General features: G+C 47.7%; 1 protein-coding gene and 1 non-coding gene across 2 annotated transcripts; one reads left to right on the forward strand and one right to left on the reverse strand.

Moving 5' to 3' along the window:
- Nucleotides 1–1,402: 1,402 nt before the first annotated feature.
- LOC119382655 (uncharacterized) lies at nucleotides 1,403–26,256 on the reverse strand. The gene is made up of 2 exons (XM_037650454.2): nucleotides 26,071–26,256; nucleotides 1,403–3,732 (listed from the first exon to the last, which is right to left on the reverse strand). Exons 1-2 carry the CDS (start codon nucleotides 26,199–26,201, stop codon nucleotides 2,808–2,810), a joined length of 1,056 nt encoding a protein of 351 aa, XP_037506382.1. The 5' UTR covers nucleotides 26,202–26,256; the 3' UTR covers nucleotides 1,403–2,807.
- Trnaa-cgc (transfer RNA alanine (anticodon CGC)) lies at nucleotides 14,809–14,880 on the forward strand. The gene has a single exon. It is a non-coding gene; the product is annotated as a tRNA-Ala (tRNA).
- Nucleotides 26,257–27,645: the final 1,389 nt, after the last annotated feature.

A 27,645-nucleotide genomic window follows, 5' to 3' on the forward strand; every position in this document is an offset into this window, starting at 1 on the left:
TAAACATGCTCGCACGCAATGCCTTGCTGCCTACATGGAACAGCCGAAGTTTTATTGCACACCTGCGTGCAGTACCTGAACACGGAGAAGCGGTTCAGTATTCCACGTTAATTAACTCGAATTTACAACTTTTGTAAGGCGGTGGATTGCACGACTGTTTTTTTATTCGTATCAGACTAGCAAACAGTTGTACACGCGCGTGCAAACGGTCACTTGTGCCAACTCTTCTTGACTACCGGCCGCTTTCTGACGTTGCCTACTAAAGAATGACAACTCCTCGGCGCTCAAAGAACGGTGGCGCTACCTGCCGCTTACGAGGCGAAGCGCACGTCAGGAAACGTGCGCGCGAGCTGCGCAGCTCAATTTGCTGCTGCTATGTTACGCAAATCGCGGTCCGCAGGATGCTGCGCATTTTGATCAAACGTGACGTGCACATGAAACTCACATGCAGCCTCTTTCATCTCGTCAAGGACGTGTGGTCACTCTTGGGTCGAATGCAAGAGAACCAAATGAACAGGAAGGGTTTTTAACTTTTTATGTTAACCGGTCGCTCTTTGATCCGAAAAGATGCGTTTTGATATCAGATGGAATTGATCAGTTTGACCAGTTTCTGCAAGGGAGTTGGAACTGGCGTATACGGAAGGGAATACGAATTACGACTAAATCTCAGCTAACGTGCGCTTGCGAATTAACGAAGAGGAGCACTCTATACGACAACATGTTCTACAGGAGGCACTGCGATATTTTTCCGGAATAAATGGGCACATATCGTCGGCAAATTCATCGATATCACACGAAACCCGCCAACAGATTACTTTTTTTTTCCACAGACCAACAAACAGGTTAGGAAAAAGCAGTACTCACACCTGCCTTCATTAGCGTTTCTTCCTCCATATTCCAACACACTCTGCTCTACAACGGCACTCATCGGTTGTCTAGAAAGCCACTTACGCTTCAGCGTAGGTTTCCCTACAGTTACGAAGATGCGGGTTAAAGCTCTTGCCAGCGTCGCAACTTGCTACTGGCACCGCTGGCACGCAGTGTTGCATAAACGCACTGGCGAAGGACCGCATAAACTTTCGAACTAGACTAAGTGATTCGCCGCAGAAGATGGACGACTCTAGTCTAAGAAAAAGTGGTTGGGGGCAAAGTTTGTGACCGCGAAGAAATTTTTATTAAAAATGCTTCCGCGGTATTCCCTCTTTAGCGCATCGTCTCTGCCTAGCAAGAGCTAGCGAAATCTGTACAGTGGCTGTCCCACAGCGAGACCATTGTGCTCGATCCGCGTATACAATCTGAGAGCTGGCACCATTGGAAGAGCGAATGCATCGGACAGGAGAATCACTGAAAAGCTCACGAAATGTCTCTATACAAGCATCCCAGTTTTCGGGGTACACGGTTATAATGATCTCGCTGAAGTCTATACGCTTAGTAAGGCGACGTTAGATCGCGAGCTGGCCACCGGTGACTGCACGAATATCCCTTATGTTCTCCGAAGATTTGAACATTGCAGATAGTTACGAAATGACAGTAGGGGGACGGTTTAAAACACTAATTGCCTACTCCAACCATAAAAGTAATAAGCATCCAAAAGCGAGAAAGGCCTTATAGCGCCCTCATAACTACACGTGACTAAAAGCGTATTGATTGTATACATTATGTTAAAGAGTGGAAAAGAAAAGAGTTGATGAAATAGTGCTGGTAAAATTTCTCTCGATTCTGTTATCAACGCACGCGATATAGTACGGCACTTGGGAATGAAGATTAGCGAAGTATTTTTTTTTATCAAGTGTAGGAAAGTTAAAGGATCGTGCCCAATTGACAACAGCAACAGCGGTGACCTGAATACAGTGTTAGCTTCGGGACAGGCTCCACAGTGCTGACGTCTCCGTCGAGCTATCGTCTAGCTGATCAACACGCATTCTGCCTTGAGTAAAAAGGAAAGAGAACAGCTCTGTTAAAGGTTATGCGAATTAAACAAAGATATGACACTCGGATTGTCACCTACTACGAGGGAGTTAGACAGAAGGTAAGCACACTGGAAGCAAGCGATCCATGGCGTCATAACAGTACAAGGATTACACAGGCAACGACCGTAACTGAACATACACACACACACACAGGGCAGGCGATGAGTCTGCTGTGCAGGACAACCCAACAACCCTTCTGCTCCGTTGGCGTCACTATATCGTGAAAACGAAAGCCAGCTGTTTACGAATGACACGGCCAAAGCACTTATTGGAGCAGCACCAACGTCACCTACAAATGGTGGTGTTGGCAGCACACAGGGGCGATGCGATCGGCGCTATTCGCGGTCGCATAACGCAACTGACGAAAACAGTAAAACATGTAACCATTATGCCGCCCCAAGTAACCAATGTAGACATGTCCTGCAAGGCACCTTTAAAGCGGTTACAGTCAAGCCGTGGCTTCAGTTAACCGCCACACACACACAGCCCGGAGCCCCCATCCCCGTATACAAAACCATCCTTCCCACCGCGAAAGGTGCGGTCGGCAGTTAACGTCTTTTTCTGTGCTCACTTTTAGGGGATAACAGCGCTTGAGAGCCGCAACTGCAGCACCCGGCCATCGTCACCGCATCGTGGTTCGTCGACGCACGTGGCCATGCATGGCGGCGGAAAGCACTGAGATAGCCTCCGGCAGACGAGAGACTCGGACACGTGCCAACAGTATCAGGCCCTATCTGTAATGGTCCATTGCTGCAGGGGGCGTCTTTGTAACCTAGGTACGTTAGAGTTCTGCACACATACGTCCGCCACTTCCCCAACATCAAGTTCTGGACAGAGCTAGAGCAAGGCCCGAATCATGTAGCACACTTGTCCGATGCCTTCTAGGCGAAAGTCCTGTCCGGCCCTCTGGAAGCCCATCTTCTCGTAGACGGGCTCGGCCGAGCAGCGGGCCACGCACCACACGCAGGAAGCCCGCTTGTCGATGGCGTGCTGGATGCATGTCGAGATGAGCCGAGAGCCGACTCCGCGGCCCCTGAGTGGGAGGTCGACGGCGAGACCCCGGATGCGCCAAGAGCTGGCTTCTGACGCCAGCTGGATGGCCTTCTCTACGCTCGGAAGCGGAGGGCGCGCGGGGCGCTCCACGTACTCCACCGACACCTTCGCAGACGTCTCTGCTCCGGTATTCGAGCCGGTCGGCCCGGCGCTCGGCAGGTCTCCCTGGCGGCAGGCTCCGTTCATGTCCTGCGCAGCCTCCATATCAGACGCAGCCGTCGGGTCTCCCGTCACGGGTACAGCCGTCACCCGCGTCGTCCCTTCTTGCCGCTCGGACGGCGCATTCACGGACAACTTCGAAATTTGGTCGCATATCAGCTCGTTCGATTCGCTTTCCGGTTTCTGGTCGCCTAATTTTCCGGCGGGCTCGACGTCCAAATAGGCTGCGGTAATCGACAGGCCGTCGGCCGGGACTTCACTGGAGACGTCGGCGGGTGGCGGCGCGCAGTTCTGCTTTTGCGGCTTGACGGGCATCCGCGGTGGAAAGACGAGCGACTCGTTGAAGGCCGACACGACGCCGACCAGTCGGCCGTCGACGTAGGCTCCGAAGTGTGCGGTGGTCGGCAAGTCGTCCCCGCGGTAATCGACGCGCACCAGGTCGGGTCGAAGCACAGTCTGCCGGAGCGTGAGCGTGTCGGAAGCGACGATGTCTCGGATCTGGCATTGCAGCGGCGCCTCCACCATTGGTCCGCGCCGCTGGGAGCCCGTCCTGCGGCGAAAAGCGATCCGATACACACTTAGAGAATTCTGAATATTTCATTGATGGACTTTCTCAAGACAACCAAGTTCCTTGAAATCACATAAGTTTGAGCATTTTGGTATTCTATTTCAGTATCTAGATAGCGCACATCACAAGACAAGGACCAAGTGACAACCGACGAATACAGACTGTCTTCGTCGACAGCCCCGGTCTTCGTCGGTTGTCACTCGGTCCTTGTCTTGTGTTGTGCGTTAGAACTTCCGTTACAGTCCGTGATTTCGCGATGAAAATTTCTGTAAGTGCTCGCACACCACTTGTTCTCCCTTTGTTTGTTTATTCGTTTTCTGCCCACTTCCCTCTCCCTCATTTAACTTGGCAAACCAGGCTCGACCATGGTTAACCTCCATACCTTTCCATAGCTTCTTTTTCTCCCTCTCTATGGGTTTCTGAACTTTAATAAAGCAAGCCCTTTCTGGGAGAGAGGAACGACTTTAATAAAATAAAACTGTTTCGTTACTGCGCGTGGAGCCCGAATTATTCTTCTTGCCCGATGATTACTTCCACGACCGTGATCGAACCCGCGTTTTTCGCGTCAGCTGCCGAGCAGCGTAACCATTGTACCATTGCGGCAGCTATATTCTTACGTTGCCTAGACACTTCTAGAGAGTTCTTGCAGACCACTTTACCTTATTAAATTAAAAAAAAAAGGTGCGCACTTCTTGTGATTCAACGATGTTCGCAGACTTCGAGGACTGATCTTCGGAAAAATCTGGCAGAAGAGTGCCAAAATTACAAAAGAGTGTCGAAAATACGCTAACAAATCTCACTCCTAGAAAAAGTCTAGCAGCGAACAACGCAGTTCGCTGCAGGTAAAACCGCGGTGGCGCATTAGTTACAGTGATCGCATTGCGGTCGCAGTTCGATGGAGGCGAAATGCCATAGAGGCCCATGTACTGCGCGATGTAAGTGCATGTTAAAGAACTATCAGGAGCCATCCGCTTCGGCGTCTCTCATAGCCTGAGTCGATTTGGGACGTTAAACAACACAAGCCCAACCAATAGTGCGGGTGAAGTCGAGATCTATAGCATAATCGTTTTCACGCGTTCTTTATTTCTTGCTTGCTGCAGCGTCCGCTGCAGTATTTCCAGGAATATTGCTTTCTCTAGGTCGTCTATTTCTGTGAAGGGACGAAAGTTTGGGCGACTTGAAAAATCGACTAAGAACCACTGATGCGAGTAAGCCACCGTTATAACGCTGTCGAGAAACGAAGCTAGAAGGACGCGCACACTGCGTCGAGAAGTCATTGCGTTTGCAAATAAAGATCTGTTCCTTAAGCACTGCGCAGGGCGTGTACTGGTCGCAGTGAAAGCTGTGTGCATACAGACAGACAATCGACGAAGCGTCGTGGCGTGCCATGTTGCCGCCATTAGTGAAGCGCCCGTAGAACAATGCAGGTCGATCGAACGACCGTTCGAGGCAGCGTCTATACCGGTATAAACATGCGACAGTCAAGGGCATCCAAAGCGGTTTGTCCTGCGGAAAGACGGTTTTGTAGACGGTAGACAGTGTATAGTTGCGCTACTCCCGAATATCTACAGTTGCATAAAAAATAAATGAGTACACTTACGAACAGTATAGTAAAGAACGCGGTACAGCAACGTGCTCGAATGTTTAAATGTGCACCGCACATAGCAGTGAGGTGGAGCGGCACAAGCCGCAGTGAAAGCTGTATAGAACAGCAGCGTTGTGCTTGAGATTACCCCAAAAATTACAGCTCACACCTGTTCGCGCAACGATTCTTCTTTTTTATTCCGTCTCACTTAAAGAGCTTTCTTTTTTTCTTAGCGACATTTTTTAATCATGGGCGTTTGTTTTTTAATAATGAGAACTGAGAATACCTCAATAGGAGCAACCATGCAAACCTGAAAAATTTTAGCTATGAATGGAATTGAAGTATATGTACAGTCCGCATCAAAGGTTTAGAGACCAAGAGACGCTAGAAAAAGCTGTATATTCCCGCAGATTCAGCAGGCAGCCTTGAATTCAGATTTCCGGCCTGTTCTACGCGCTAACACCATGTACTGTGCAGTTCGGCTGAATACAGTCACAAATTACTGGAAAATTCAAAGTTTTCTCAGACTTCTCAGACTTAGTGGTGTCTAAACTTTTGCCCCGACTGTGCATCAAATCAAGAACGGTCCGCACTTCTTTCTGACAAGAAAATAAATCTGGGACATCACGAACTAAAAACCACGATATGATTATGAAGCACACCTTAGTAATGGACTACGGGTATGATTTTGACCATTTGAGATTTAGATTTTGACCACTCGACCTAGATTTAGACTGGCACCTAAATCTAGGTCGCAGTCTGCACTTGGCCGCCATCGAAATGAAGCCTCCGTGAATCGAACGCCGGTCACGGAGGCTGTATCGAATTCCGCCCATATGATTGGCGATTTGCGAGAGCAAGCTGCGGAAAACAGACCAACAGGTAGAAAAGCGCGCACCCCGCCTTCGGGCCGCGTTCATTTTCTTGTACAGAGCTTAGAATTCCGCGCACTTCGGTTTTATCACGTGGTGTGGGCAGGGCATATTGGCCTCGTTCTAATGCTCGCCGTACAGACGGCCAAATATAGCCGGATAAGTGGACAGCGGTCATTGCGATTCCGATGAAGCCAGCCAAGGAAACAGCTTCGCATTGACGGCATCGAAGCAAATAACTCCGCAAGGTACTTTGCTGTCAAAACAAGATGACGGCTTAGCAGAATGTTCGGAAGCCGAACGGGAAGGTCACTTACACGTAGGAAAACGTTGTCACACTTCTTATGCGCATAATGTAGGATACGTTGTGGTTTTCGCGGGCTTCATAAAGCTCTACTCCACCATCCCAGGCTCGCTACTATGCGTATAGCAAAAGCGTTGCGTAGTCCGCGCCATACAGCACCATCTCCCGCCTCTTTGATCAGCAAATTTCAATTGCCATCTTCTCCAACATTTTGCCTTATATTTCCTTTCTTGTCCTCCCGATGTCTGCGCATATTTAATGATCGTCTTCGGAGTCCTTTATTTTATTGTTTATTATTTTTTTGCCGCTCATGAGTCTCCTCATTTTTTATCATCAACTTCTCCTTCCGGCCTAATATGCCGTTCTTATTACTAATTTACGTTTTTTTCCCCAGTTCTTAAAAATTCTTTGTCGCTTTGAGTGACATTCCGATAGCTTCTCCGTTCTATGTCAAAGTGGCTTCTCCACACATCTGAAGAGTGCTGCAGAAAAGCCCTACTCTCTTTTTCAACGCGTTTAATATTGTCTAACGTTAACAAACCTTTTATAGGAAGCTTTAAGTTACTTTTAAAGGGGTAATGACACCATTTTTCGAAGGCGATTTTATTCTGCTATACAAATTACCTGTATGCAGAGATGTCTATGAGCAAGTGTGAAGCTCAGCACATGCTGATATTTTATTTTGATATTGAAGTCAATTTTTCCATGGCGCACCTACCGGCATCTACAATAGCTTGACGTCAGGCTACAGTGCGAATTCTGGTGACTTCACGCAGCAGTCTGGCTAGTTGTAATGACGTCAGGCGCCAAAGCTTCCAAGATGGCCGCTTGTGCGTCACCGACGGAGCCACGGTTCGGAGCGGCCGTGGAAACGTCACGATATCTTGCGCGAGCACGTGGCGAGAAGATCATACCGTGTTGTGACGTCACGATACAGTAGGAAACGAAACTAGCTTTTAAAAACATACTGTAATTACTTTGTCAGGGTGCACTCCCGCTTAGCAGCACATTTTCTAGACTCTTGAGTGTTTGACCTTTTATTAGACGCAAAAAAACGACAACAGAAAATTTTCCTGCTTAAGCAAGTGTCCAAGGCAAAAAAGCGTGATTGAGGAAGTTCGAAAAGTTTGTAGTGATCAGGACAAACGAAAATTTCTTACTTTAGTCCGTTGCTGAGTTTTTGAATTCCTAATACATCGCCCGTCGCTCTTCGGCCCACAAGGCAGTTCAAACGCTTTTGTGCTTTTTGAGGACTACGTGCCCGTGTGAACGCCTTTGAACATTGTATAGTGCCACCGACACATAACTCACCAGCGCATTTATTGCTCATTTCCTCCTTTCCTTCTCTCTCTCTCATATTTCTATTTCCCTTTCCCCTTCACCCAGCGTAGGGTGGCCAACTGGACACGTTTCTGGTTGACCTCCCTGCCTTCTCCCTTTTGTGTTCCTCTTTCCTTCCTTCCTTCCGTCATTAAAATTTGTATCTCTCTGAGTCATGACTGCAATATTTTTGTTTTCGATATCAATTTTTCTACGTTCAAGCTGATAAAAAGAACTACCACTACTACAAGAGCAATAAAAAATGATAATAGGTCGCTGACAAAGCCTCATTTCCGTGCGTTTCATAAACTGGTTAGTGGAGAGATTTTCGAAGAACCGGCGCGTGAGTCTCGGAACGGAGGAGGGAAGCGATGTCCATGGACTCGAAAGGAAAGGAGGAGGAGACCCGAGTCATGCGCAAACCTTACGCAGGGGAAGGAAATTAGTGGGTGGAAATGGGGAGGCTTCCCGCGTTCGCTCGGCGGAATTTTCTTTTCGATAAACCCGGCTTCGCTCTCTAATGGCTCCCTAACGGTCATCTATACTGACTTCACCTCTAGCTAATGGTCCGTACACTGCCGTAATAAATCAAAGCGCTACAGTCGGCGACAGCACGGCTGCTTGCGTGACGTAAAGCGAATGAATATATTAACTCTGCTATATTACCTCGCAGCGTGATACAACAGCGCAAATTAGGGAATACGAAACTAATTGGACCGAAATGCGAAGCGATAACATACGAACTGTCAGCCCGGTAGTTATGTAACCCACAGCGAGCAGTTCCTGAAGTACGTACTTTAACGAATGACACTATTTCTTTTCTCCGTGGTCCCTACGTGAGCCATATAGCTATAGACAGCTTTCTTACTCTCACTTAGCAAAATTTAACGAACAAAAAAAAAAATATCGCAGTAGAATGTAACATTCGCGCGGCAAGAAAACATCGCAAAAACAGACTCAGCAACAAGGGAAATCAGCTTGTTAGGAATTCACGGCACACGAAGGTTCGTTATTTCCGAAATACCACGCAGTTGTTCGAAAATAGTCGGAAGTATAGGGGAACCGTTCGCTGAAGCTTGAGGAGGAGGAATAAACTTTATTATGAACCAGCAATTTAGGTTCGTTGGCCTAGGCCTCCCACGAAAAAATTTTTTTTTCCGAGTCTTAGTTCTCCAGAAAACATATCGTATGGTTGATCCAAGTTTTTCTTGTTCGTTCAGTTACCATGCTGCCATGCAGCGAAAGCGCATGCGCGCGCTCTTTTTGTTGCATGCTGGTTATCGTTTGGAACCGAACGACGCAAAAAGAAAATAGAGGCTCCTAAGATACTGAAGCGTAAGAACTTTAGGTAGCAACACTTTAGCGAAAGGAACAAAAGTACACAGACTTCTGACAAATCGTAGTCGTTGGGATTGGCAGCTGACTAAAGAAGTTTTCGCTCGCTCCACTTCTCACTGGTTCTGAATAAACTCAATCTTCTCTCTGGTGTTTGCGCGACAACGTGTGTCGGGTTCTTTATTGAGTCTCACAAAGTTCCTTAGGACCTTCGGCTGCATCAAGCTTTCCTTCATACATCGCCCATGCCGTTTACTTGTGTAATTTGTTGAATTAAGTACTTTGGAATCTTCAACTCGTATCTTTAAATGTTGAACTCCGTTCTAACTATTATTAATAATAATATGTGGGGTTTTACGTGCCAAAACCGCGATATGATCAAGAGTCACGCCGTTGTGGAGGGTTCGAGAAATTTTGACCGCCTGATGTTCCTTAACGTGCACTGACATCGCGCAGTGCGTGGGCCTCTTAGGTTTCGCCTCCCTCGAAATGCAACCGCCGCGGCCGGGATTGAACCCGCGACCTTCGGGCCAGCAGCCGAGCCCCGTAAGCACTCTACCACCGAGGTGGACTAATTATTACTTCCATACCCCTTTTTGCTGGCTTGTGACACCAACTTTTAAGTCAGTTCGAAGGCGCGGGTTCAATATTACCGGTCACGGCGGCTGCATTTCGATGGGAGGCGGAATGCAAAGAACATCCATGAGCTTACGTTTAGGTGCGCGTTAAATAACCCTATAGGTGGTCGAAATTAGTCCGGAGTACCCGGCAACGGCGTGACTCCATCATATATCGTGATTTTAGCACGCAAAACCCCAGCAATTATTCTCATATTAGCAGCATTTAAATCAGCGAAGTGAGCGTGGTGTTACGTCACATGTGCTATAAAGACGCAGCTTCCTACTTACGGCAGTAAAAAAAAGAGAGAGAGAGATAACAAGTTAGTTCGCGCATTGCGCAATGAGTATTGAGTGGAACATCAACCACCTTCCGGGTGATTGCGTAATCTGCTCCGTAACTAACACGGTTACCAGGGACGCTGAATGCGCTCAGCCGCGAGCCACACGTTGTCACTCATCACGGGGCATCCGATCGCGAGAGAGGGTAAGATAAATGCCGTTTCTGAAACGCCGTCATGATTTGTCTTAAAAACAGCCACATGCTTATTCCTCAGTACTTGCATGCCGCTCAAATCACAATCTGGAAGCAAAAAAAGTACTTATGTTTAGGTGGGTGCGGAAGAAAACGCTATATGCAGCTCTGGAGTATTACCTATACCGCACTCAAGCATAGCTGAAATACGCTAAACGTTGTCGATCGATCAAATGGAATTAATCGAACAGTCGTTAGCGGACGCTTCCTCGCTCCCTCCTTAAGCCAAAGCCAACAAGACGACTAATTTCAGTTTAGTAGAATGGTCACTAATTAAGCTTCAGAGAACTGCGTTGTGTAACTCCAAGAACAAAAGATCAGGACGTGAACAATTCGCCATGCATTAAAGAGTACGGCATTATTTTTTTACGAAGTGAACGTCTTAAATGCCGGCTGAATGACCAAACATGGGCATGCACAACGTGGCGTTGACGTGCTCTGTCGACATCTACTGGCCGGTGCGGCGAGGCGAGTACGTAGGCACGTGCGCGTATCGCGGAATCGGTGCTTGCAACGGTCACTGGAGGGAGCTGGTTGCACCAGGATTTCCTACGAATAACCGGCGCACACGCTCTCCGACTGGGCAAGCTCGACCACGCGACCAAGGTGGCATCTACCGTAAGCGCATTCCCGCTTTGGCGACGGGAAAAAAGGCGAGATCGAGTTTAGCTTCCTAATTCGATTTGACGATCCCCACGCTCAATCGAAGCAGCCAGACAGACAGTCGCGGACGTCAGTTCAGTCTGCGTGGTGCCGTTCAATTCGCCGTGTACCGCTTATAGAGCGTGTTTTTTTTTTCTTGTGCCGGCTGTAAGTGAGCTCTCGATCGAAGGGAAAAAAAAGGATGAGGGATGCCGCTACTGATTGCCCCATTCATTCTCACCTGTCGATCACAGACGACGGCACCCCGGATGTTGCTGGACGGTCGGGTGGCCTCAAGGCCCACCGACGGCGTAGCACTCCGACACTTTCTTCAGCACCTCACTACCGGCCTTTACCAGACACAAAGAAAAAAAAATCCCGCCGAGCCAACTCCGGCGTGCACTCTTTCCCGGACGGCGGCGTCGGCGTCGTGGTGGCCGGTGCGCAGCGCGGTCTGTGGCGCGAGCCCGAGGCGACGGCGGCAGCACCGGTTATCCGTAGCGTGACTAGCGGCGCGCTTTTTCGCCGGGGCGAGCGAGCCTGGTAGAGCAGCGCCGCAAGCGCTCGCCGCCGCGCAGCCAGCTGACGTCGCTAGAATGAGCGCGCTTCCCCATTTCGGGACGTAGGGAGGGTGGGCGAGAGACCGTTGGAGAGCGGAGAGGCGGTCGAAGGGAAGAAAGGGTCGCGAGAAGTTGGGTGGCGAAGGGAAAAGTGGGAAGGAGGCACTCGCGTCGAAAGGGAAGCAGTACGGCGAGGGAGGTGGAAGGCAACTGCAAAGAAGAGACTACGCCGCGCTCCGCTGGCTGGCGACTTCGAACGGGAGCGCCTCACTGCGGTCGCGGCGGCGCTGGTGCGCGTGGCGCTCGCGCAGCGCGCTCCTCGTGTCGGTACATGTATTTTTTCTCTCCTATTCGAGAAGCGCTCTCGCGAAAAGTTTTTTCGCTTTGTGCCGTAGTATTCCCCGTTTTCCCGTTGCCCCTGACGACGGTTCATTTACGCGCCTCCACGATGAAGACGCTGTTTGTTAGGCCGCAGCAGGCATACTTTTCACTTCTCTCCCGCGGCGCACCGTCCACTTTCATTTTGACCACTGCCGTGAAGGTATCCACCTCCCCCTCGCCGCCGATCTCTGGCGGTGGTGACGTATCGTGCGCGCCTCTTCCCTACTCCCGTTCCTTCCATACTCCTTCCTTTGCGCAAAGGAAACACCGTTAACTGCGCAGGTTGGGTCACGACCGGTATGTTGCGGGGCCAAATTGCGCCAGACACCACGCTCGCCACTTCCCTCTGGCGTCTATTCTACCTTGCTCTCACTTCTTTTGCTTCGGGGAGCCGCATCCAGTGAGAATCACGCGCGCTATCTTCGTGGCCTTTGACTATTGCGTAGCAGCGACAAAGGTCAGATGCAGTATAAATGCGCACCTGCCGTAGGACGCCTTCATTAATTTTGCCCGCGCTCCGGCACTGCGTTCAAGTAACGCAACTATAACGGAATTTTCTACGTCAAAGACGAGGCGGATGGAGAATTCAAGGTTGAATTCGCAACACGTGTGTGAGAATAGAAATATCGGGAAGGAAGCAAAGGAGATCAACCACCGAGGGAAAAGGCGACACGGGGATTCAAAGAAGGAGAATGGGAAAGGTAACAGCGCTTGCAAAACCGTGAGCTCAGCAACAGTACGAGCAGTTACTCGGGGCGGAACATGGTTTAAAACCTCGGAAGCATTTGAAGCGCAGCTGTTGCAAAATGAGAAACAACCGCGAAGGGGCACAACTGTTGACGAGCCGACGTCGGTATGGCTAACAAGATGAGAAACTATGAATAAAGAAGAAAATGCGTTAGGGCGACTCTGCCCCTACCTCATATTACCACACGCGCTTCTTTCTGTATCTTCATCTGACCGGCCTATAGTCGGTTACAACCTAAATAAAAGCTCCGCCCCAAGGAGTGCGGCGCACCTGCCGTTCATCTGGGCAAGAGAGTCGTGCTGTATACGTTTCCGTTACAACCGTAAGTACTTTTTGGATGCTAATGTGAATGCTACGCATATTAATAATCAAGCGATCGTCGTCCCTACTCAAGATATTACGTAATCTCGAGAAATGATGTTCGAATATTTGCTGCAATTCGCCAGGAAGTTGAAGTTTTTTTTTACAGAAATCCAGCAACAGGAACATGTGTCCGTACGGAAAAATCGCCTACCTGAAATACGCGAAAGGTGCCTGACGTCACGGAAATTAGCAAATGTGATTGGATGGGGCACCTATGCAAATTTCCTCTGGGTGGGAAAGCGACGCCTTTGGGCGGAGCTTACACTTATTCTTAGGTTATAACCGGCTATATATTACACGTTAAACGACCGCTGGACGCAAGCCGCGCCGGAATGTCGGGGAACCTCCCTGACTGCTTTAGGCTTTTCTGATGAGATTGTACGCGCAACGCGAGTAGTCGTGCAGTTTATTCTGGAACTAACGCGGCCGCCTACGATAACGCTGGAATTTTCGATCTTACATGTATAGAAGCCGGCGCGTTTCAATAACGAGCCGATTACCGACAGTTGTGCTCGCCAATATCAGTGTACAGCGAGTATTGCTTGCACTTTGAGAGTTTCTTGTTTTTCTTGGCACATGTACGCCCAATAAAGAGTTCTATTTTCACCGGCTTGGGTTTTCCGTGGTTCATCGTCAAAAACACGTGACAATATACAGCGATTGCGACATGGCGATAGTCGCCTTTCGGTTTTATTGTGGAGTTTTCCCAGGAACACAGTCGAAATTCCTCAAGCTAATCTTGAGCACATCTTGGGCATCGCTAAGGACATAAAACACAGTTCCGCGTTCGCTACCGCCAATAATCACTTGCTAGCACTCTTTCCCCCCCTCCCCTTTTTTTTCATGCAAATTCGTGTGCACCTGTTCACAAAAGCTTTCACCTGGGAGCATTTTAATAGAAAAGAAAAGAAGACTTCATTTTAAAAGCATCTAACCCGTATACCGTAGTTGCAAAACTCCGAGTGTAGACCGCATGCTGACATTGTGAAACCGTCCATCATAGCAGGACGGCATGCTTATCAGATACTAACTGCACGTATACGTGCTTACGTACAAACCATGAGGTCAGTCACCTTTCAAGAAAGGTAGAGGTCGGTTACCTTCCAAGACCGCTAAAATTTACTCAGACGCTTCTAAAAGTCAGGATAAATGACACGCGCCTTGTGAATAGGTATCATCCACTTCAATGGCGCGTAGATTCCGAACACAAGTTCCGGACCCACAATTGTTTGCCGACGTGATGATACTTTGCAGGTCGAGTATAACGTTCAACACGCTCGCTTCCCTCGTTATCTCAAAAATAACAAGCACGTCCGTTTCAATGGTGTGGCCAAATTTTCTTCATTTCTGACATTTCCTGGCAGTTATGGGAAGTCTAACTGAATAGCGCACGCGCATATACACTGAAGCTTTCAGGGTATATGCCTTTTGTCGCCATAGTTCACATTTCGCATGTGCCGAGGTATGACCCAGTGGTTATGGCCTGCCGCTTTTCACGTCATGGGTCCTATCCCAGTCGCAAAGTCCGTGTGGTATACTTAAATTTAGGTGCACATACTTTGCTTTAGGTGCAACACTAATCTGGATACCTCCAGAACGGAATGTGGCGTAATCAGAGAGTGGTTATGACATTTAATTAGAACCCCGGAATTTATTTAAATTTTGGTATTTCTTATTCGAGAGAGAGAGATAGATGGAAGCAAAGCAGAAGCTCTTGTGCAACATCAGCAATTAGATGTTGCACTCCTAAGTTTAAAGCCACATATGTGCACCATAAAGTGGACGGGGGGATGACCGCCGCCGTAGCTCAGTGGTAGAGCATCGGACGCGCTATTCGAAGGTCGCAGGTTCGGTCCCTGCCGGCGGCAAGTTATCTTTCCGTCCACTTTACTTTCTTCATTCACATTTATATTCCACTTATTACAAATAGCAACCCCTATACTTTCCTTGGCATTATTGTCTGTTAGTTCTCATTAATATTGTGTCTAACAAACAAAAAAAGAGCCCTTAAAAGTCATCTTCTTTCCATCAGTAATTAGAGTAAATTGAGACTGAAACGTGGAGGCAGTGTCGAGGTCGCAAGAAACATAGATGTCAATCTGGGTTTTACGTCATAACTATATATATATATATATATATATATATATATATATATATATATATATATATATATATATATATATATATATAGAGAGAGAGAGAGAGAGAGAGAGAGAGAGAGCGGATGCCAGAGATGAAGGATAGGATACTGCTTCATCTCTTTTCATCCAGTCTTCTTTCTCCACCAAAGGGACTCTGCCGCTACTACGTGGTATAGCGATATCAATATACGAGGGCCTTATGAATGAAACAACATTAAATATTTAAATTCCAGCTAAAAAAATTGTGCAGAAACTACGGCGAGGTTCATGAGAAGAAAAATATCGTAGTCCACTCGCTTTTAGCGGGAAGATGTACAATAATTGCCGCGAAGATGCTTCAGAAACAAAGCTTCCCAGCTGACGAAAAAGTCGTCCCGATTCGGGATTCGATCCCGAAACCCTTTTTGAGGCGGTCGCTCTACCACTTGAACTATCCGCGGGAGGCTAGCGCGAGGACGAGCTAATCGACATTTTCCTTTCATACGGGGCCTCCAGTCCGAAAATCTCACGCGGACTGTGTCAGAGGCCCTAACGGCCGCATGGTAACTTAAGAGCGTCTGAATGCGAGCCGGTTGGTAATATTTAAAACAGCGCAGAATTAAACATGGACAAATGGAAACGGGACTAGCGCTATAGTCCTGTTTCTATACTTGTCCGTGTTTCACGTTGCGCTGTTTTAACTATGACCCCATATAGCTGGTGATGAGCTCGTGCCGAAAATTTAGCGCTTAAATCGAAACAAAGGCGAATGCAGCGTGCACACCACGAGCTCAACCTTCGTCATTATCTCGTTTTTAGTGCTAAGTTTTCGGCGTTAATCAATACCTACTACCTCAAGTTCACTCCTCGGATAAATTGAGTCCGGCAAGCTGGCGTTCTTTAAATTAGTAACATCGGAGGTTCGGCTAGTGGGCTCTGCATAATTCAACGTGCGCCGATATCTTATTACGCGGTCGTTTTGTTTTCCTCGGCATTCTGCAATGAACGGAATGTGGCCGACGGATCCGATAAACGAACCCGCCACCTTCATCTTAACAGCAGGAAGTGTGCCGATGAGGGCTCGTTGCAGGGACGTAGCCAGATATTTTTTTCGGGGAGGCGGGTGGGGGTTCAACTGTGCGTGTATATATACACATTCAAAATTGCTGAACCACACTTCAACCACACCTTATGCAAGGTCGTGCGTGCGTTTGTATGTGTGCGTGTATATATACACATGTAAAATTGCTGCACCACACTTCAACCACACTTTATACATGTTCGTGCGCGCGTTTGTGTGTGTGCGTGTACATATACACATGCAGAATGGCTGAACCACTATTTAACCGCAATTTATGTATGTTCGTGCGTGCGTTTGTATGTGAGCGTGTACATATACACATGTAAAATTGCTGAACTACGCTTCAACCGCACTTTATGTACGTTCGTGCGTGCGTTTGTATGTGTGCGTGTATATACACACATGCAGAATTGCCGAAGGCGCGGTGTGTCGTCAGAAGCTATGCACTTGCACAGGCAGGCAGACATGTGCGTGAGTGTACCCTCAATGGCCCTAAAAAAGAAATTATACAAAGATTAGGTTCAGGGGCGTAGCCAGAAATTGTTTTCGGGGGCGGGGGGTCAACCATACTTTATGTATGTTCGTGCGTGCGTTTGTATGTGCGCGTGTATATACACGCAAGCAAAACTGAAAAATTTCGGGGGGGGGGGGGGGGGGTTGAACCCCCCCTCCCCCCTGGCTACGCCCCTGATTAGGTTCGTACAAGGGTGCATGCTCGACTCATAGCTTGGCACGTGTAGCTTTTCACGTAATGGTGACGCTACGATCAGTTTAGATGTTTTTGTGGTTGTTATCGCTTCACATATGTCATGTGTCCGAAGTAAAATTTCAGTTGAAGTCTAGCGATCACCCGCCACGGTGGTCTAGAGGTTAAAGTGCTCGACTGCTGACCCGAAGGTCACGGGATCGAATACCGGCTGCGGCGGCCGCATTTTCGATGCAGGCAAAAAAAGCTTGAGGCCCGTGTACTTAGATTTAGGTGCACGTTAAAGAACCCCAGGTGGCCGAAACTTCCGGAGCCCTCCACTACGGCGTTCCTCATATTTATATCGCAGTTTTGGGACGTAAAACCCCAACAATTAAAATGAAAGAAGTCTAGCGATCGTCCTGTGTGCATCTTTCTTCGTCCTTGTCGTATTCTCGCTGGTAAAATGTATTCCAGGAAGTGCAATCGTCGGTAATTTATTCCCTTAATTTCTACGCACAGCGGACGGGGGTAGGGTAGGGGCGGTATTTGTGCCTCAAGCGCACATTCTGCGTCCTCCCTTAGTATACTACAGAAATATACCGCACATGATTTTCGGAAAATTTTAAACATCAGCAGAAGGAAATGCGAATGTTTATTATTATTGTTGTTGTTGTTGAAATAGATGTTAACTGAAAGACGTTACAAAAAGAATTTAACTGAGGAGTCCCGTAAACATCTGAGGCCTACTGTTCATGCCGGTGAACCCTTTGCGTGCGTGGGAACACGGCTTTCCGGTCGCCCCGCCACGGACGCTTGCTTGAAGGCGCAAAGCGGCCCCGCGAGCCGGCTGACAACAGCGTGTCGTTTTTTCGGAGCACTATCGAGCGTGTCACCGCGGCCGCCAAACAATAAACAACCGGCGCGGGTATCACATGGGCCCCTTCTATTTCAGCCCGCACGTTTTCAGAGCTACCTTGAGGGCCGGTGGTACAGTAGTTAAGGTGCTCGGCTGCTCACCCGAAGGACTCAGGTTCGATCCCGGCCTCGACGGTCGCATTTCGATGGAGGCGGAATGCTAGAGGCCCGTGTGCTGTGCGATGTCAGTGCACGCTAAATAACGCCAAATGGTCGAAATTTCCGGATGGTGTGCCTCATAATCATATCGTGGTTTTAGCACGTAAAACCCAAGATATTATTAGAGCTACCTCGGACCACTCGAATCTTGGAATCGTCGCGTCATGACCTAGTTGAGTCTCGCGGAACGGTGATTACGCCATCGAGCTTAGCTCAAGGAAAATACTGCTTCCACGATTCTCTATTGTCGAAGGTGCTGTTACATGCCAGGGCTCCCAACCCAAACTTCCTTGCTTCGGCAAGGCGTTCAAGCAGGTGCAACGTCTGACGCAAGTGGCGTCAACACCAGCGAGGTGCCTGATGTAAACGGGGGCCAACTAAAGCGGAAGTCTCATTCCACCCCCGGAAACTCCTGCGATGCGTCTGACGCAACCGACGGCAATTTCTCACGCAACGTGCGGCAAGCCCTCTCATCCACGGATCCCATTCCAGCCAGCGACCAACGGCGGTACCTGACTGGAGGCTTTGAACTACTGGCTGATGCAAGGAATCGGCCAGGGCTATAAAAGAACCAAGCTGCGCGGAGACGGAAAGCAGCGAACGAAGAAATCCCGGGTCGTCGTCTCACCTCAGTGCGAGCCCCATAAGCTGTAGGCCCCAGTGCCGAACATGTAACGCCTCTGTTATATATATATAAATTTGCCTTAACTCACCGTCGCCTTGTCCGCTCCGTCTATCAGCTCTGCGCAGAAGCAGCCGCAAGCTGAGATACCCGATACCTAACAGTGCTCAAATTTGAATGCTAGTAACATTGATCTGCACGACCTCGGACGTAGAATTTCCTACAATATTTATAAGATACTCTACGATAGTGTGGAGGCAGCGAAGGGAATTCGACGTGGCTTGTGCGAGCGCATGCATATTTCTGATGTAGCGCTATAAACATCGTGAAAGAAGTTAACGCGTGCACGGACGCAAGAAAAAATAACAAGTAACACTAACGCCATGCCTCTAATTGTTCCTTTCTATTGTGCCCGTGTATGCCCAAGGGCGTCCGCAGAAATTTTTCCAGGGGGGTGCATTCACGGGGGGGGGGGGGGGGGGGAGGATTCACTAACGTCACTTGACCGGCAAGGTTAGTCAATAATATGTAATAACGTGCAAAGTTGGCTGGCAATCCTGAAGGCCGTTTCACACGGATATGCGGACCTTTTGTGTGCCAACGAATGTGTGCAGCTTATTGCTACTGCATAGAAAGATATTATCCGAAATTCCAGAGGGGGGCCGCCGCCCCCCCTTGCACCCCCCTCCGGACGCCCATGTGTATGCCCGCATTTACTTTATTTCATGATGAATCCCAAGAAACTCGATTAACTTTCTGTCATTTTAAGTAATAAACAAATCTACCGGTACTATATGTAAACACCATCCACAGGCCTGGTGACGCTGCCGATCTCATTTATCACGTCAATGTCACCGTCGCCGCAGCTGCTAGAGCTGCGAAGATGATTAAACGACCTTCCCGTGACTAAAATGCACGGTTTAGTCTTTATTTAGAATCCTGTTGCAACATCAAACGCCATCTTTTTTAATGAAATGAGCTTTTAAAAGATACGTTCGCGTGAAAAGGCAGTACCTAACTTGACAACTCCCATAGAGTATACAAACACATTTCGCAACGAAACTTTGTCCATCCTGACACTGCATATGCAGCAGAGCAGACGAAAGGTGGTGTTGAAATACAGCAATGCGGCGACACTGGCGTAACGTAGGAAACAGGAAGCAGACGACACAATGGGAGTAACCGAACTGGTCTTATAAGAAAAAAAAAAAAAAACATTCCAGCCTGATGTCGTCACCATCCTTTTCCTTCAATTTTTTTTTGTTTCTCCTTTCTCGAATGACAGGCGTTATTTTTATTTGTTCGGCGAACGTCCCCAGAGAGCGTTTAAACTAAACTCTTTCGCAATACAACGAGAATGAAGTCCAATATCAATGTTGGGCAGAGCCCCGCCTACTTGCCCAAGAAGAACCACCGTGGAACTTTTATTGCAACGGAAATCGCAACCGATTGAACCAGTATAAAGTTACATTTTCTAGCGGTCTCGCGGGGCACCAAGGTTCGACGACACAGTCCAGTGCTCGTCGGAAAGTGAGAAAAAATAAAGGAACATCATAAACGCGCCAGGAAGCTATAGACGGCAGAGTCAAGGTTAGGAGACCGGCGAGCCAATGCATTGCGAGGGCAAGAGAATAAATAATAAAAAAAGAAGCGGGGGAGAGAGGAGACTGTCACGTAGGCGAAATGGACGTCGAAACAAGCGAGGAGGCGTACGGGGAGAGACGCAGAAAGTGGAGAGAGAGAGAGAGAGAGACAAAGGAAAAGACAACGAAAAAAAATGCCGAAAGCGAACACACACGTATACGGAAAGAAAAGTTGGCGTCCTGTGAACGAGATTGCCTGGCAGCGGACGATCGATTTACAAGCAGACGACAGACGGACGCTTCCCCTTCTTTTTTTTTTCTTTTTTTTTGCCACGTCTACACCAGATGGGTGCGGCCCGCGTGCCTCTGCACTGCACAGTGCACACTGCCGCGGTGGCCATCATCTTTGCACACTAGCAGCACTGCGCCACGCACACTGCGCAATGTCGTTGAACGGAGAAAACGAAGAAGAAGAGGAAGCGGTTAATTTTAGGGGGGGGGGGGGGCAGCGGTGTTGTTAGGGCGAAAGCTATAGATGCATCATCAAACACAAAAATTGACCGTCGGCGACGTCAGCACGAGTGATGCAGAAACCCAACATCACGTGATGACGTCACAGATAACCAAAAACAATGACGTCATCACATGACATCGTCGTTCGGTAAAAGGTAGGTCGATCACGGAGGCAGTCCAAAACCAGGTGAGGATCAATACATCGACTGAGAAGAAAAAGAAGAAGATGGCTTTCGCCTTCGAGTCGTCTTAGGCGAATGCGTAAGGGACCCTGCGAGTTATTTTTTGCAGCCCTACAGCTCAGCGCCACAGGGAAGGGAGTAGAGATATAAAAGAAATTGAGATAAATGAGATAGGAGAGTTGAAACGTGCGGTGCGAGTGTCCGCACGTCTGCGGCGAACTCCATCGACCAAGCGACGAAGGAAGAAGAAAAACAAAAACATGAAAAAAAAACACAATCACCGGCGTTCATCCTCCTCGGGACGTCAACGTTGGGAGCGTGCGACGGCATTCTCATCTTACGTTGCGTCGTTTGCTGTGATCTATGTATTGTATCTACATCACCGGGACAAAGGAGATGGGGGGAGGAATGTCGTCTGCTTCACGTAGCACATGGAGCTAAGTTAAAAAATAAAAATAAAAGGCCACTGCCACCCGTTCTATATCCATCGTTGATAGCAATGAGGTTCACTCGTGCATGAAAAAGACGGAAGATGGCAGGCCGGATGAGGACCCATCAAGACTGCCTTTTTTTTTTTTCTTAACTGTCGCGATCCGAGAGAGTTGAAAGAACCTCTTTGCCTATGTCGCTAAAAGGAGGGGAGGGGGAGGGGGGGCCGTTTTTGTTGTATGCTGTATTCATCGACTTCCGCCTAAGGTTTCTTTTGTGCAAGTGGTAAGTTGGTCAGTACGCAATGTATAGCTGACCTGTCATCTTGGTCATTGCATTCTAAGACGTCCTCTGCCCTTTCAACGTTCGCGAAACCAAGAACGTCGTAGGCAACCGCTTTTTTGTATGTTATAAGTAGGGCTCCATGTTTTCGGATAAATCTGAAGAAATCCGATAAACACTCGCTGCTAAAATTTTTGACAATTCGGATTTATCCGATAAACTCCGATTTTCAATCGGAATTTTCACCATTCAAACGGCATTTTCAAAGCTAAGAATCATCAATCGAACGGAGCGCACATCCATCAGTGGCAGCAACCTCGTAAAGAATGCTTGCGTCTATTACAACAAGCTTTAAGGCCGCAATACGAACAAACGTAGGTGTTTTGTATTCAAGCATTTGCGAGTGCTTGTAACGTGTCTGTGCTTTCAAACCTTCCAGGCATCTAGAACACACTTAGTATGTTCGCATGTTTTCGTGTTGAGATATGATTTCATTTAGGATTTTGACGTATCGAGAGTAATAATAGTAATAGATTCTTTATAAGTTCACCAACAAGATGAGGGCGGCTGGGAGAAAAAGCTGAGAAGCAGGTCCTGCCCCCCAAAAGTACACGTTGGCGGGTTTACAGCAGTGCACATCTACAGCCTTATTAACAGGCTAAATGAACAGGAAGTGAGAAAAAAAATGTAAGGATGGAGAAACAGAATTAACAGCAACAATGCAACGCATTTTCTTTGGAAATAAGATTAATGAGAACACATCGCAACGACTTATAATGCAGAATTAAACATCAAATTTCGGAGAATTGGGGATTTACGAGAAATAAATTCCGATAAACACCGAATTTTCTCCAAGAAGAAAAATAAACATCGAGAAACACCCTCCGAATTTCAAGAAAAAAAAGCACCGAAAACACGGAGCCCTAGCTATAAGGGGGGAAAATGAAATTTTACGTGACTCGAGATAAGTCATACGCGCTTGCTTTGCATGATCGCTTCTCCGCCTCAGTTAGCATGAAGGCCTGATTTCTCTCTAGATAAATGTACTTACGTGTCAGCATAATTCTTTTCTGTGTCATTGGCAGTCCAGAAGATACATTTTTCGCCAAGAGGGCGGGATGCGGCTTTTTGTTTACACAATAAGAGTTGTCCAACGGGCAAATGCTTTTGGAATAATCGTAAGTCATTTAATGTTCGTAGAACGTCAAGATCGTGCTGTGCTTCATTCATGCAGCCAAAGAACGACTTTGTAGCAAGCGCCCACTAAATCAGTGTAACAACGCAAGATACAACTGCAGTGCCGTCACAAAGTTATATCGAATATAAAGCCACACTTTGCGTTTTAAATGAGGCACGAACACGGAAATAAATTTCGTCTCTCTCGACAACCATGCGAACTTCTCGCACCTGCTCGATGACAGTTGCCAGAGATTTTGTAGAAGAAAGTAAGAAAGGAAAAAAAAGAGAAAAAAAGGAAGAAACAACGAAACAAAAGCTTGGCTTTTTGCAGCACGTTGCTGCTATGCGGCAAAGCCACTTTATTACAGAAAGGTGAGACTACGTGTTTAAAGATGTCATCGAAGGAAATCGAAAGACAAACTAATAATAATAAACGAAAAACTAAGAAGCGAAGGTAACAGATTATGAATGACGGGGAGAGCGAAGAGAATTGGGGGTTGGGGAGGGGGGGGGGGGGGGGGGGGGGGGGGGAGGAGGAAGCGATGTGTAATGTGCAACTGAAAAAAAAAATAAAGGAACTCGAAAACAATCGTCCACAATACTCACAAAGAAAGAAAGAAAGAAAGAAAGAAAGAAAGAAAGAAAGGCTTGTCTTTGTTGCAGCACCCAGCTGCTATGCGGCAAAGCCACTTTATTATAAAAAAAAGGAGAGATCAGATATGTACATAAATGTCGTGGAAGGAAATGGAAAGAAAATAATAATAATAAACGAAAGACTAAGAGGTGAAGGCGACCGATCATGAAGGACGGAATGAGCGAAGAGCATAGAGGGGGGGGGGGGTGACAGAAGCGATGTGGAACTGACAAAAATGCAGGAACACGGGAACAATCGTTAAGAATACTCAGACAGGAGGAAAGAAAGAAAGAAAGAAATAAAGAAAAAGAAGAATAGCGTAGAAAACAGAAAAACGGATGTTGGAGAAGATGGAGACTCAGATTTAGTTTCGGGGAAAACCCGGCCAGGAGCAGCGAAGAAGCAAATGAGAGGGACGGGAAACGTGCCATGCGGCGCAGCATTGTAGGAAAATTCTCGCAACCTTGAGGCGGAGGATTGGCCCTGCGGAGGAATACATCACAACGGCGGCGATACACGACTGCACAGCAAGATTTAAATTGCGCTGCTTCGTAATGTCTTTGGGTCGCATCGCTGTCAGTGCGTTTAATAGTTCGAACGTGCACGACTGGCTAAAAAAGTTGAGCAATCAATGCACTGTTGGTCGAGCGCCGTGCCATAAAGGGGTTCGGGTTTTTAGAGATATCTGTCTTTGATCTCTCGATGAAGAGGTAGCGGGTGCGAATCCCATACGCGACGGCTGCGTTTCTTACGGCACCGATATGCGCTCCCGTACGAGTATATGGTGCTTGCCGCTGTCTGTGCTTCGGTTTTTTCTCGTCCAAGAACGATGTCGTCTCCCACTGCAAGCCGGCCTTCTCTGCAGTGTCACGACCAGCTATGACCGCTGGATACATTCCACAAGGCACTGCTTCAAATCACACACATTACAGGCCTTGCAACATACATCTAATACTAAATACACACAAATTATAATGCCTTAAGGGCAAGCCTTGTCGCAATAAATAAAAATTCTAACCCGACCTTTCACATTACTATAGTTTATTGGGGCGCGAATTGAGAACGGTCATAATTAATTTAAACCCTCCCCTCCCCTCTGCTCCTCCGAAACTGCGGCGTTTCTCTTATAGGCAGCGTTGTTGTGAGAAAATGAAGGCACTGCTAACGTACTCCTACAACACTCATTTTTCTTTAATTTTACGGTCACAGGTTGCTTATAGAAACACATAATGTAGGTCGAAGTGTCACTGCTTTTTTCTTCTTTTTTTTCGTTTTCGCACGGATACTTCATTAGAAGTAGGTCGGTGTGAGCTCACGGATTTCAAATTATCTGCCCATATTTCAGTCGTCACTACGCATGTAAATATATACAATGCAGTCCATGTTTACCAGTATTACTTAGGCTCCAGCAGGCGCAATAAACGTCTATGATGTCACGGCGTGTGCCTGCTTGTGTGTGTTTGCGCGAAGCATTATATACAAATTAAACTATATGATGACCAACCTTGGCTGGCTGTTGGCCAGTGTTAGCGGCTAAAGTTGACTAATACTGTCTTGTGTTGACTATTTGTTCTTATAAAGTAATATATATGAGCACTACAACTCGCTCCATTAAGTGCATTCCACGCCATGACTGTTCCCCTTTGGACATTCGCCTCAATATTTTATTGTATTGTATCATGCAGTCTACCCTACAAATAAAGTGATTTTCCTCCTTAATGCTCTTAAGAACTCAATAACGTCTGAACACAAAATCACCAGCCGCGGCAATCTAGTGGTTATGGGGCTCGACCACTCACCCTAAGGTCGCGGCGGCCGCATTTCGATGGAGGCGAAATGCTAGAGGCCCGTGTACTTAGATATAGGTGCACGTTAAAGAACACCAGGTAGCCGAAATTTTCGAAGCCCTTCACTACGGCGTCCCTCATAACCATATCGTGGTTTTGGGACGTAGAACCCGAACAACAATTATATATTAATTACGTCTAAGTACATCGGCCTCTAGAATTCGGCCTCCATCGAAACGCGGCCGCCGCGGCCGGGATTCGAACCCGCGACCTTCGGGTCAGCAGTCGAGTCCCGTAACCACTAGATGCTCTAGAAACGGGAACGCAAGCTTTTCTTTGTAACACGCTTAACCACTGACAGAGCTTGGCTGAACGCACCGATCAAAATAAACATCGTTAAAAGCGCGCGTCTGTTATCATAGAAAATATGCCATTCTCGCGGCCTCCCTACCGAACGGTGTCAGCACGTTTCTGCAGACATACACAGTAACCAAGGGCGTCCGCAGAACTTTTCGTGGGAGGGGGGGTGCATCCGCGTGAGAGGCATCTAGCACTGGCAACCTTTCTTTCACTGCCGCGACCTGACTGGCAAGATTAGTAAATAGTAACATGCAAAGTTGACTGGCGATCCTAATACTCATTTCACACGGATATGCGGGACCTGAGTGCGCTAACCCAGCTGTGTAGCTTATTGCTACTGCATAGAAAAATATTATCCGAAATTCCAAGCGGGGGCAGCTGCCGCCCCCCCCCCCCCTTGCACCCCCCTCCGGACGCCCATGACAGTAACTCTAGGAGTGCACGCTTAAGCCACCGTAAAACCCCGACAATTATCAACACAAAGTCACGTCGATGAATTCTTCCTCAGTTTTGCGTGCTCCTACCTGTGCTGGGCATTGTGCTGCAGTGGCGCTGGGGCGAAGGCCTCGCTGCAGACTCCAGCCGCGGCGGCGACGGTGCATCGCGGTGCGTTGACCAGCGCCCTTTGGAGGGCGCAGTAGCAAGTGGCCATCATCGGGAGCTGCCGGTATCTCTTTCCGGTGGTCGCGTCTCGCTCCCGGCCTCTGCACGGACAACGCCGAGAGCCGGTACCGGCTGAACCCCCATATATACCCGTGCGGCCAGACCGGGAGCGTCTCCGCCAAAGGGAGCGGACACACTGCCATGCGCACATCCGAGTCGACACCCATGCACGACGACTCTTTTTGTTCAGTTTTTATTTGGATATGAAAACATGGGAAGGCAGACTGCGTTGTAGCCGGCTATCTCAATATCATGAAATCGATAATCAACTAAGTTTTGATTATGCGCCGATTGAAAGAACCACAACGAAGAAGAACTTGCGTTGTGATTCTTTCAATCGGTATATAATTTAAGCTTTTGAAATGCACCAACTAGCCTCAGTCATCGCCTTACGGATAATCAGCTGGCAAATAAACAAGAAAAAAAAACCGGAACAAATGACGTTACAAATCTGGGCGATTTCTGACGTCCCGATAACGCCACGACATGGCGTCATTGATGACGTCATCCTGTCACATGGCATAATTCATGATGTCATGCGACTTTTTGTCCAGGTCTCGCCAAATCTGGCAAAGCCTCTTGACTCATGAGATATCTAAAGCTTTCGCCTTAGTAATGGTCAAAAGCAGTGTGCACTCACACGGTCGCCAGCGTACAGGGAATGTCTCTGTGGGCAGAGTCTGAAACATAGCACTGCGGATACAGTCCATATAAGTACTTTTCGTGTACTTAAGGGATATGATGTCGACAAGATCGGTCTGTTAACAAACAAACACTGTATAATGAAGACAAAGAGTACGGCTAGTTATCAACAGTCCACTAGGCCCGTGTCCTCCCAGTTGTGTGCACTGCACCGGGTTGTGTATATGCTCCCCGCTTCTGATCGCTACGGATTCGAGACAGCAACCTAATGCCTGAAATTGCCTAGTGCAGGTCCTATCAATTTGTACACAACGAAAGAAGAAGCTTAGTGAGTGCAGGCAAGAAGCACTGTTTTTCCCTTTGAGCTACACGCTTCTCCCAGGCGCGCCTCCAGGTTCTCTTGTTTTTCTCAGTGGGCCGTTATGACTTTAAGATAAGATGACTGATGTTGATGACTGAACAGATGTTTACGATCAATAACAACAATAATAAATTTGTTCGTGTCCCTTTAAGCATTAAAATAAAATATTTCCTTTACAAAGAAAAAAAAAAGAAACATTGGTATTCAAGCATCTCGCTTTGCCTCTGTGTTGGTCTCGATGCAGCTAATCGATGGGGGGAGGGTGCCTGGATATCTAGATTATCCCCCTTGGATCAGCCCATGGCTTCTACCAATGGTCTATTAGAGGTATGTAAAAGATGGCTTCTGATTGGCGCAAAAATTTTTTTGCTTAGGTCAACATAGCTCAAAAATCGTCAATGCATATTAGACATTTATTTATTTATTTATTTAT

This window comes from Rhipicephalus sanguineus, chromosome 2, assembly GCF_013339695.2.
Source record: "Rhipicephalus sanguineus isolate Rsan-2018 chromosome 2, BIME_Rsan_1.4, whole genome shotgun sequence".
Lineage (NCBI taxonomy): Eukaryota > Metazoa > Arthropoda > Arachnida > Ixodida > Ixodidae > Rhipicephalus > Rhipicephalus sanguineus.

Coding starts and splice junctions, on each gene's coding strand:
- LOC119382655 (XM_037650454.2), bottom strand. CDS start 26,201: ATGATGGCCACTTGCTACTGCGCCCTCCAAAGGGCGCTGGTCAACGCA. Junction 3,733..26,070: donor CAGCACAATGCCCAGCACAG/GTAGGAGCACGC, acceptor TTTTCGCCGCAG/GACGGGCTCCCAGCGGCGCG.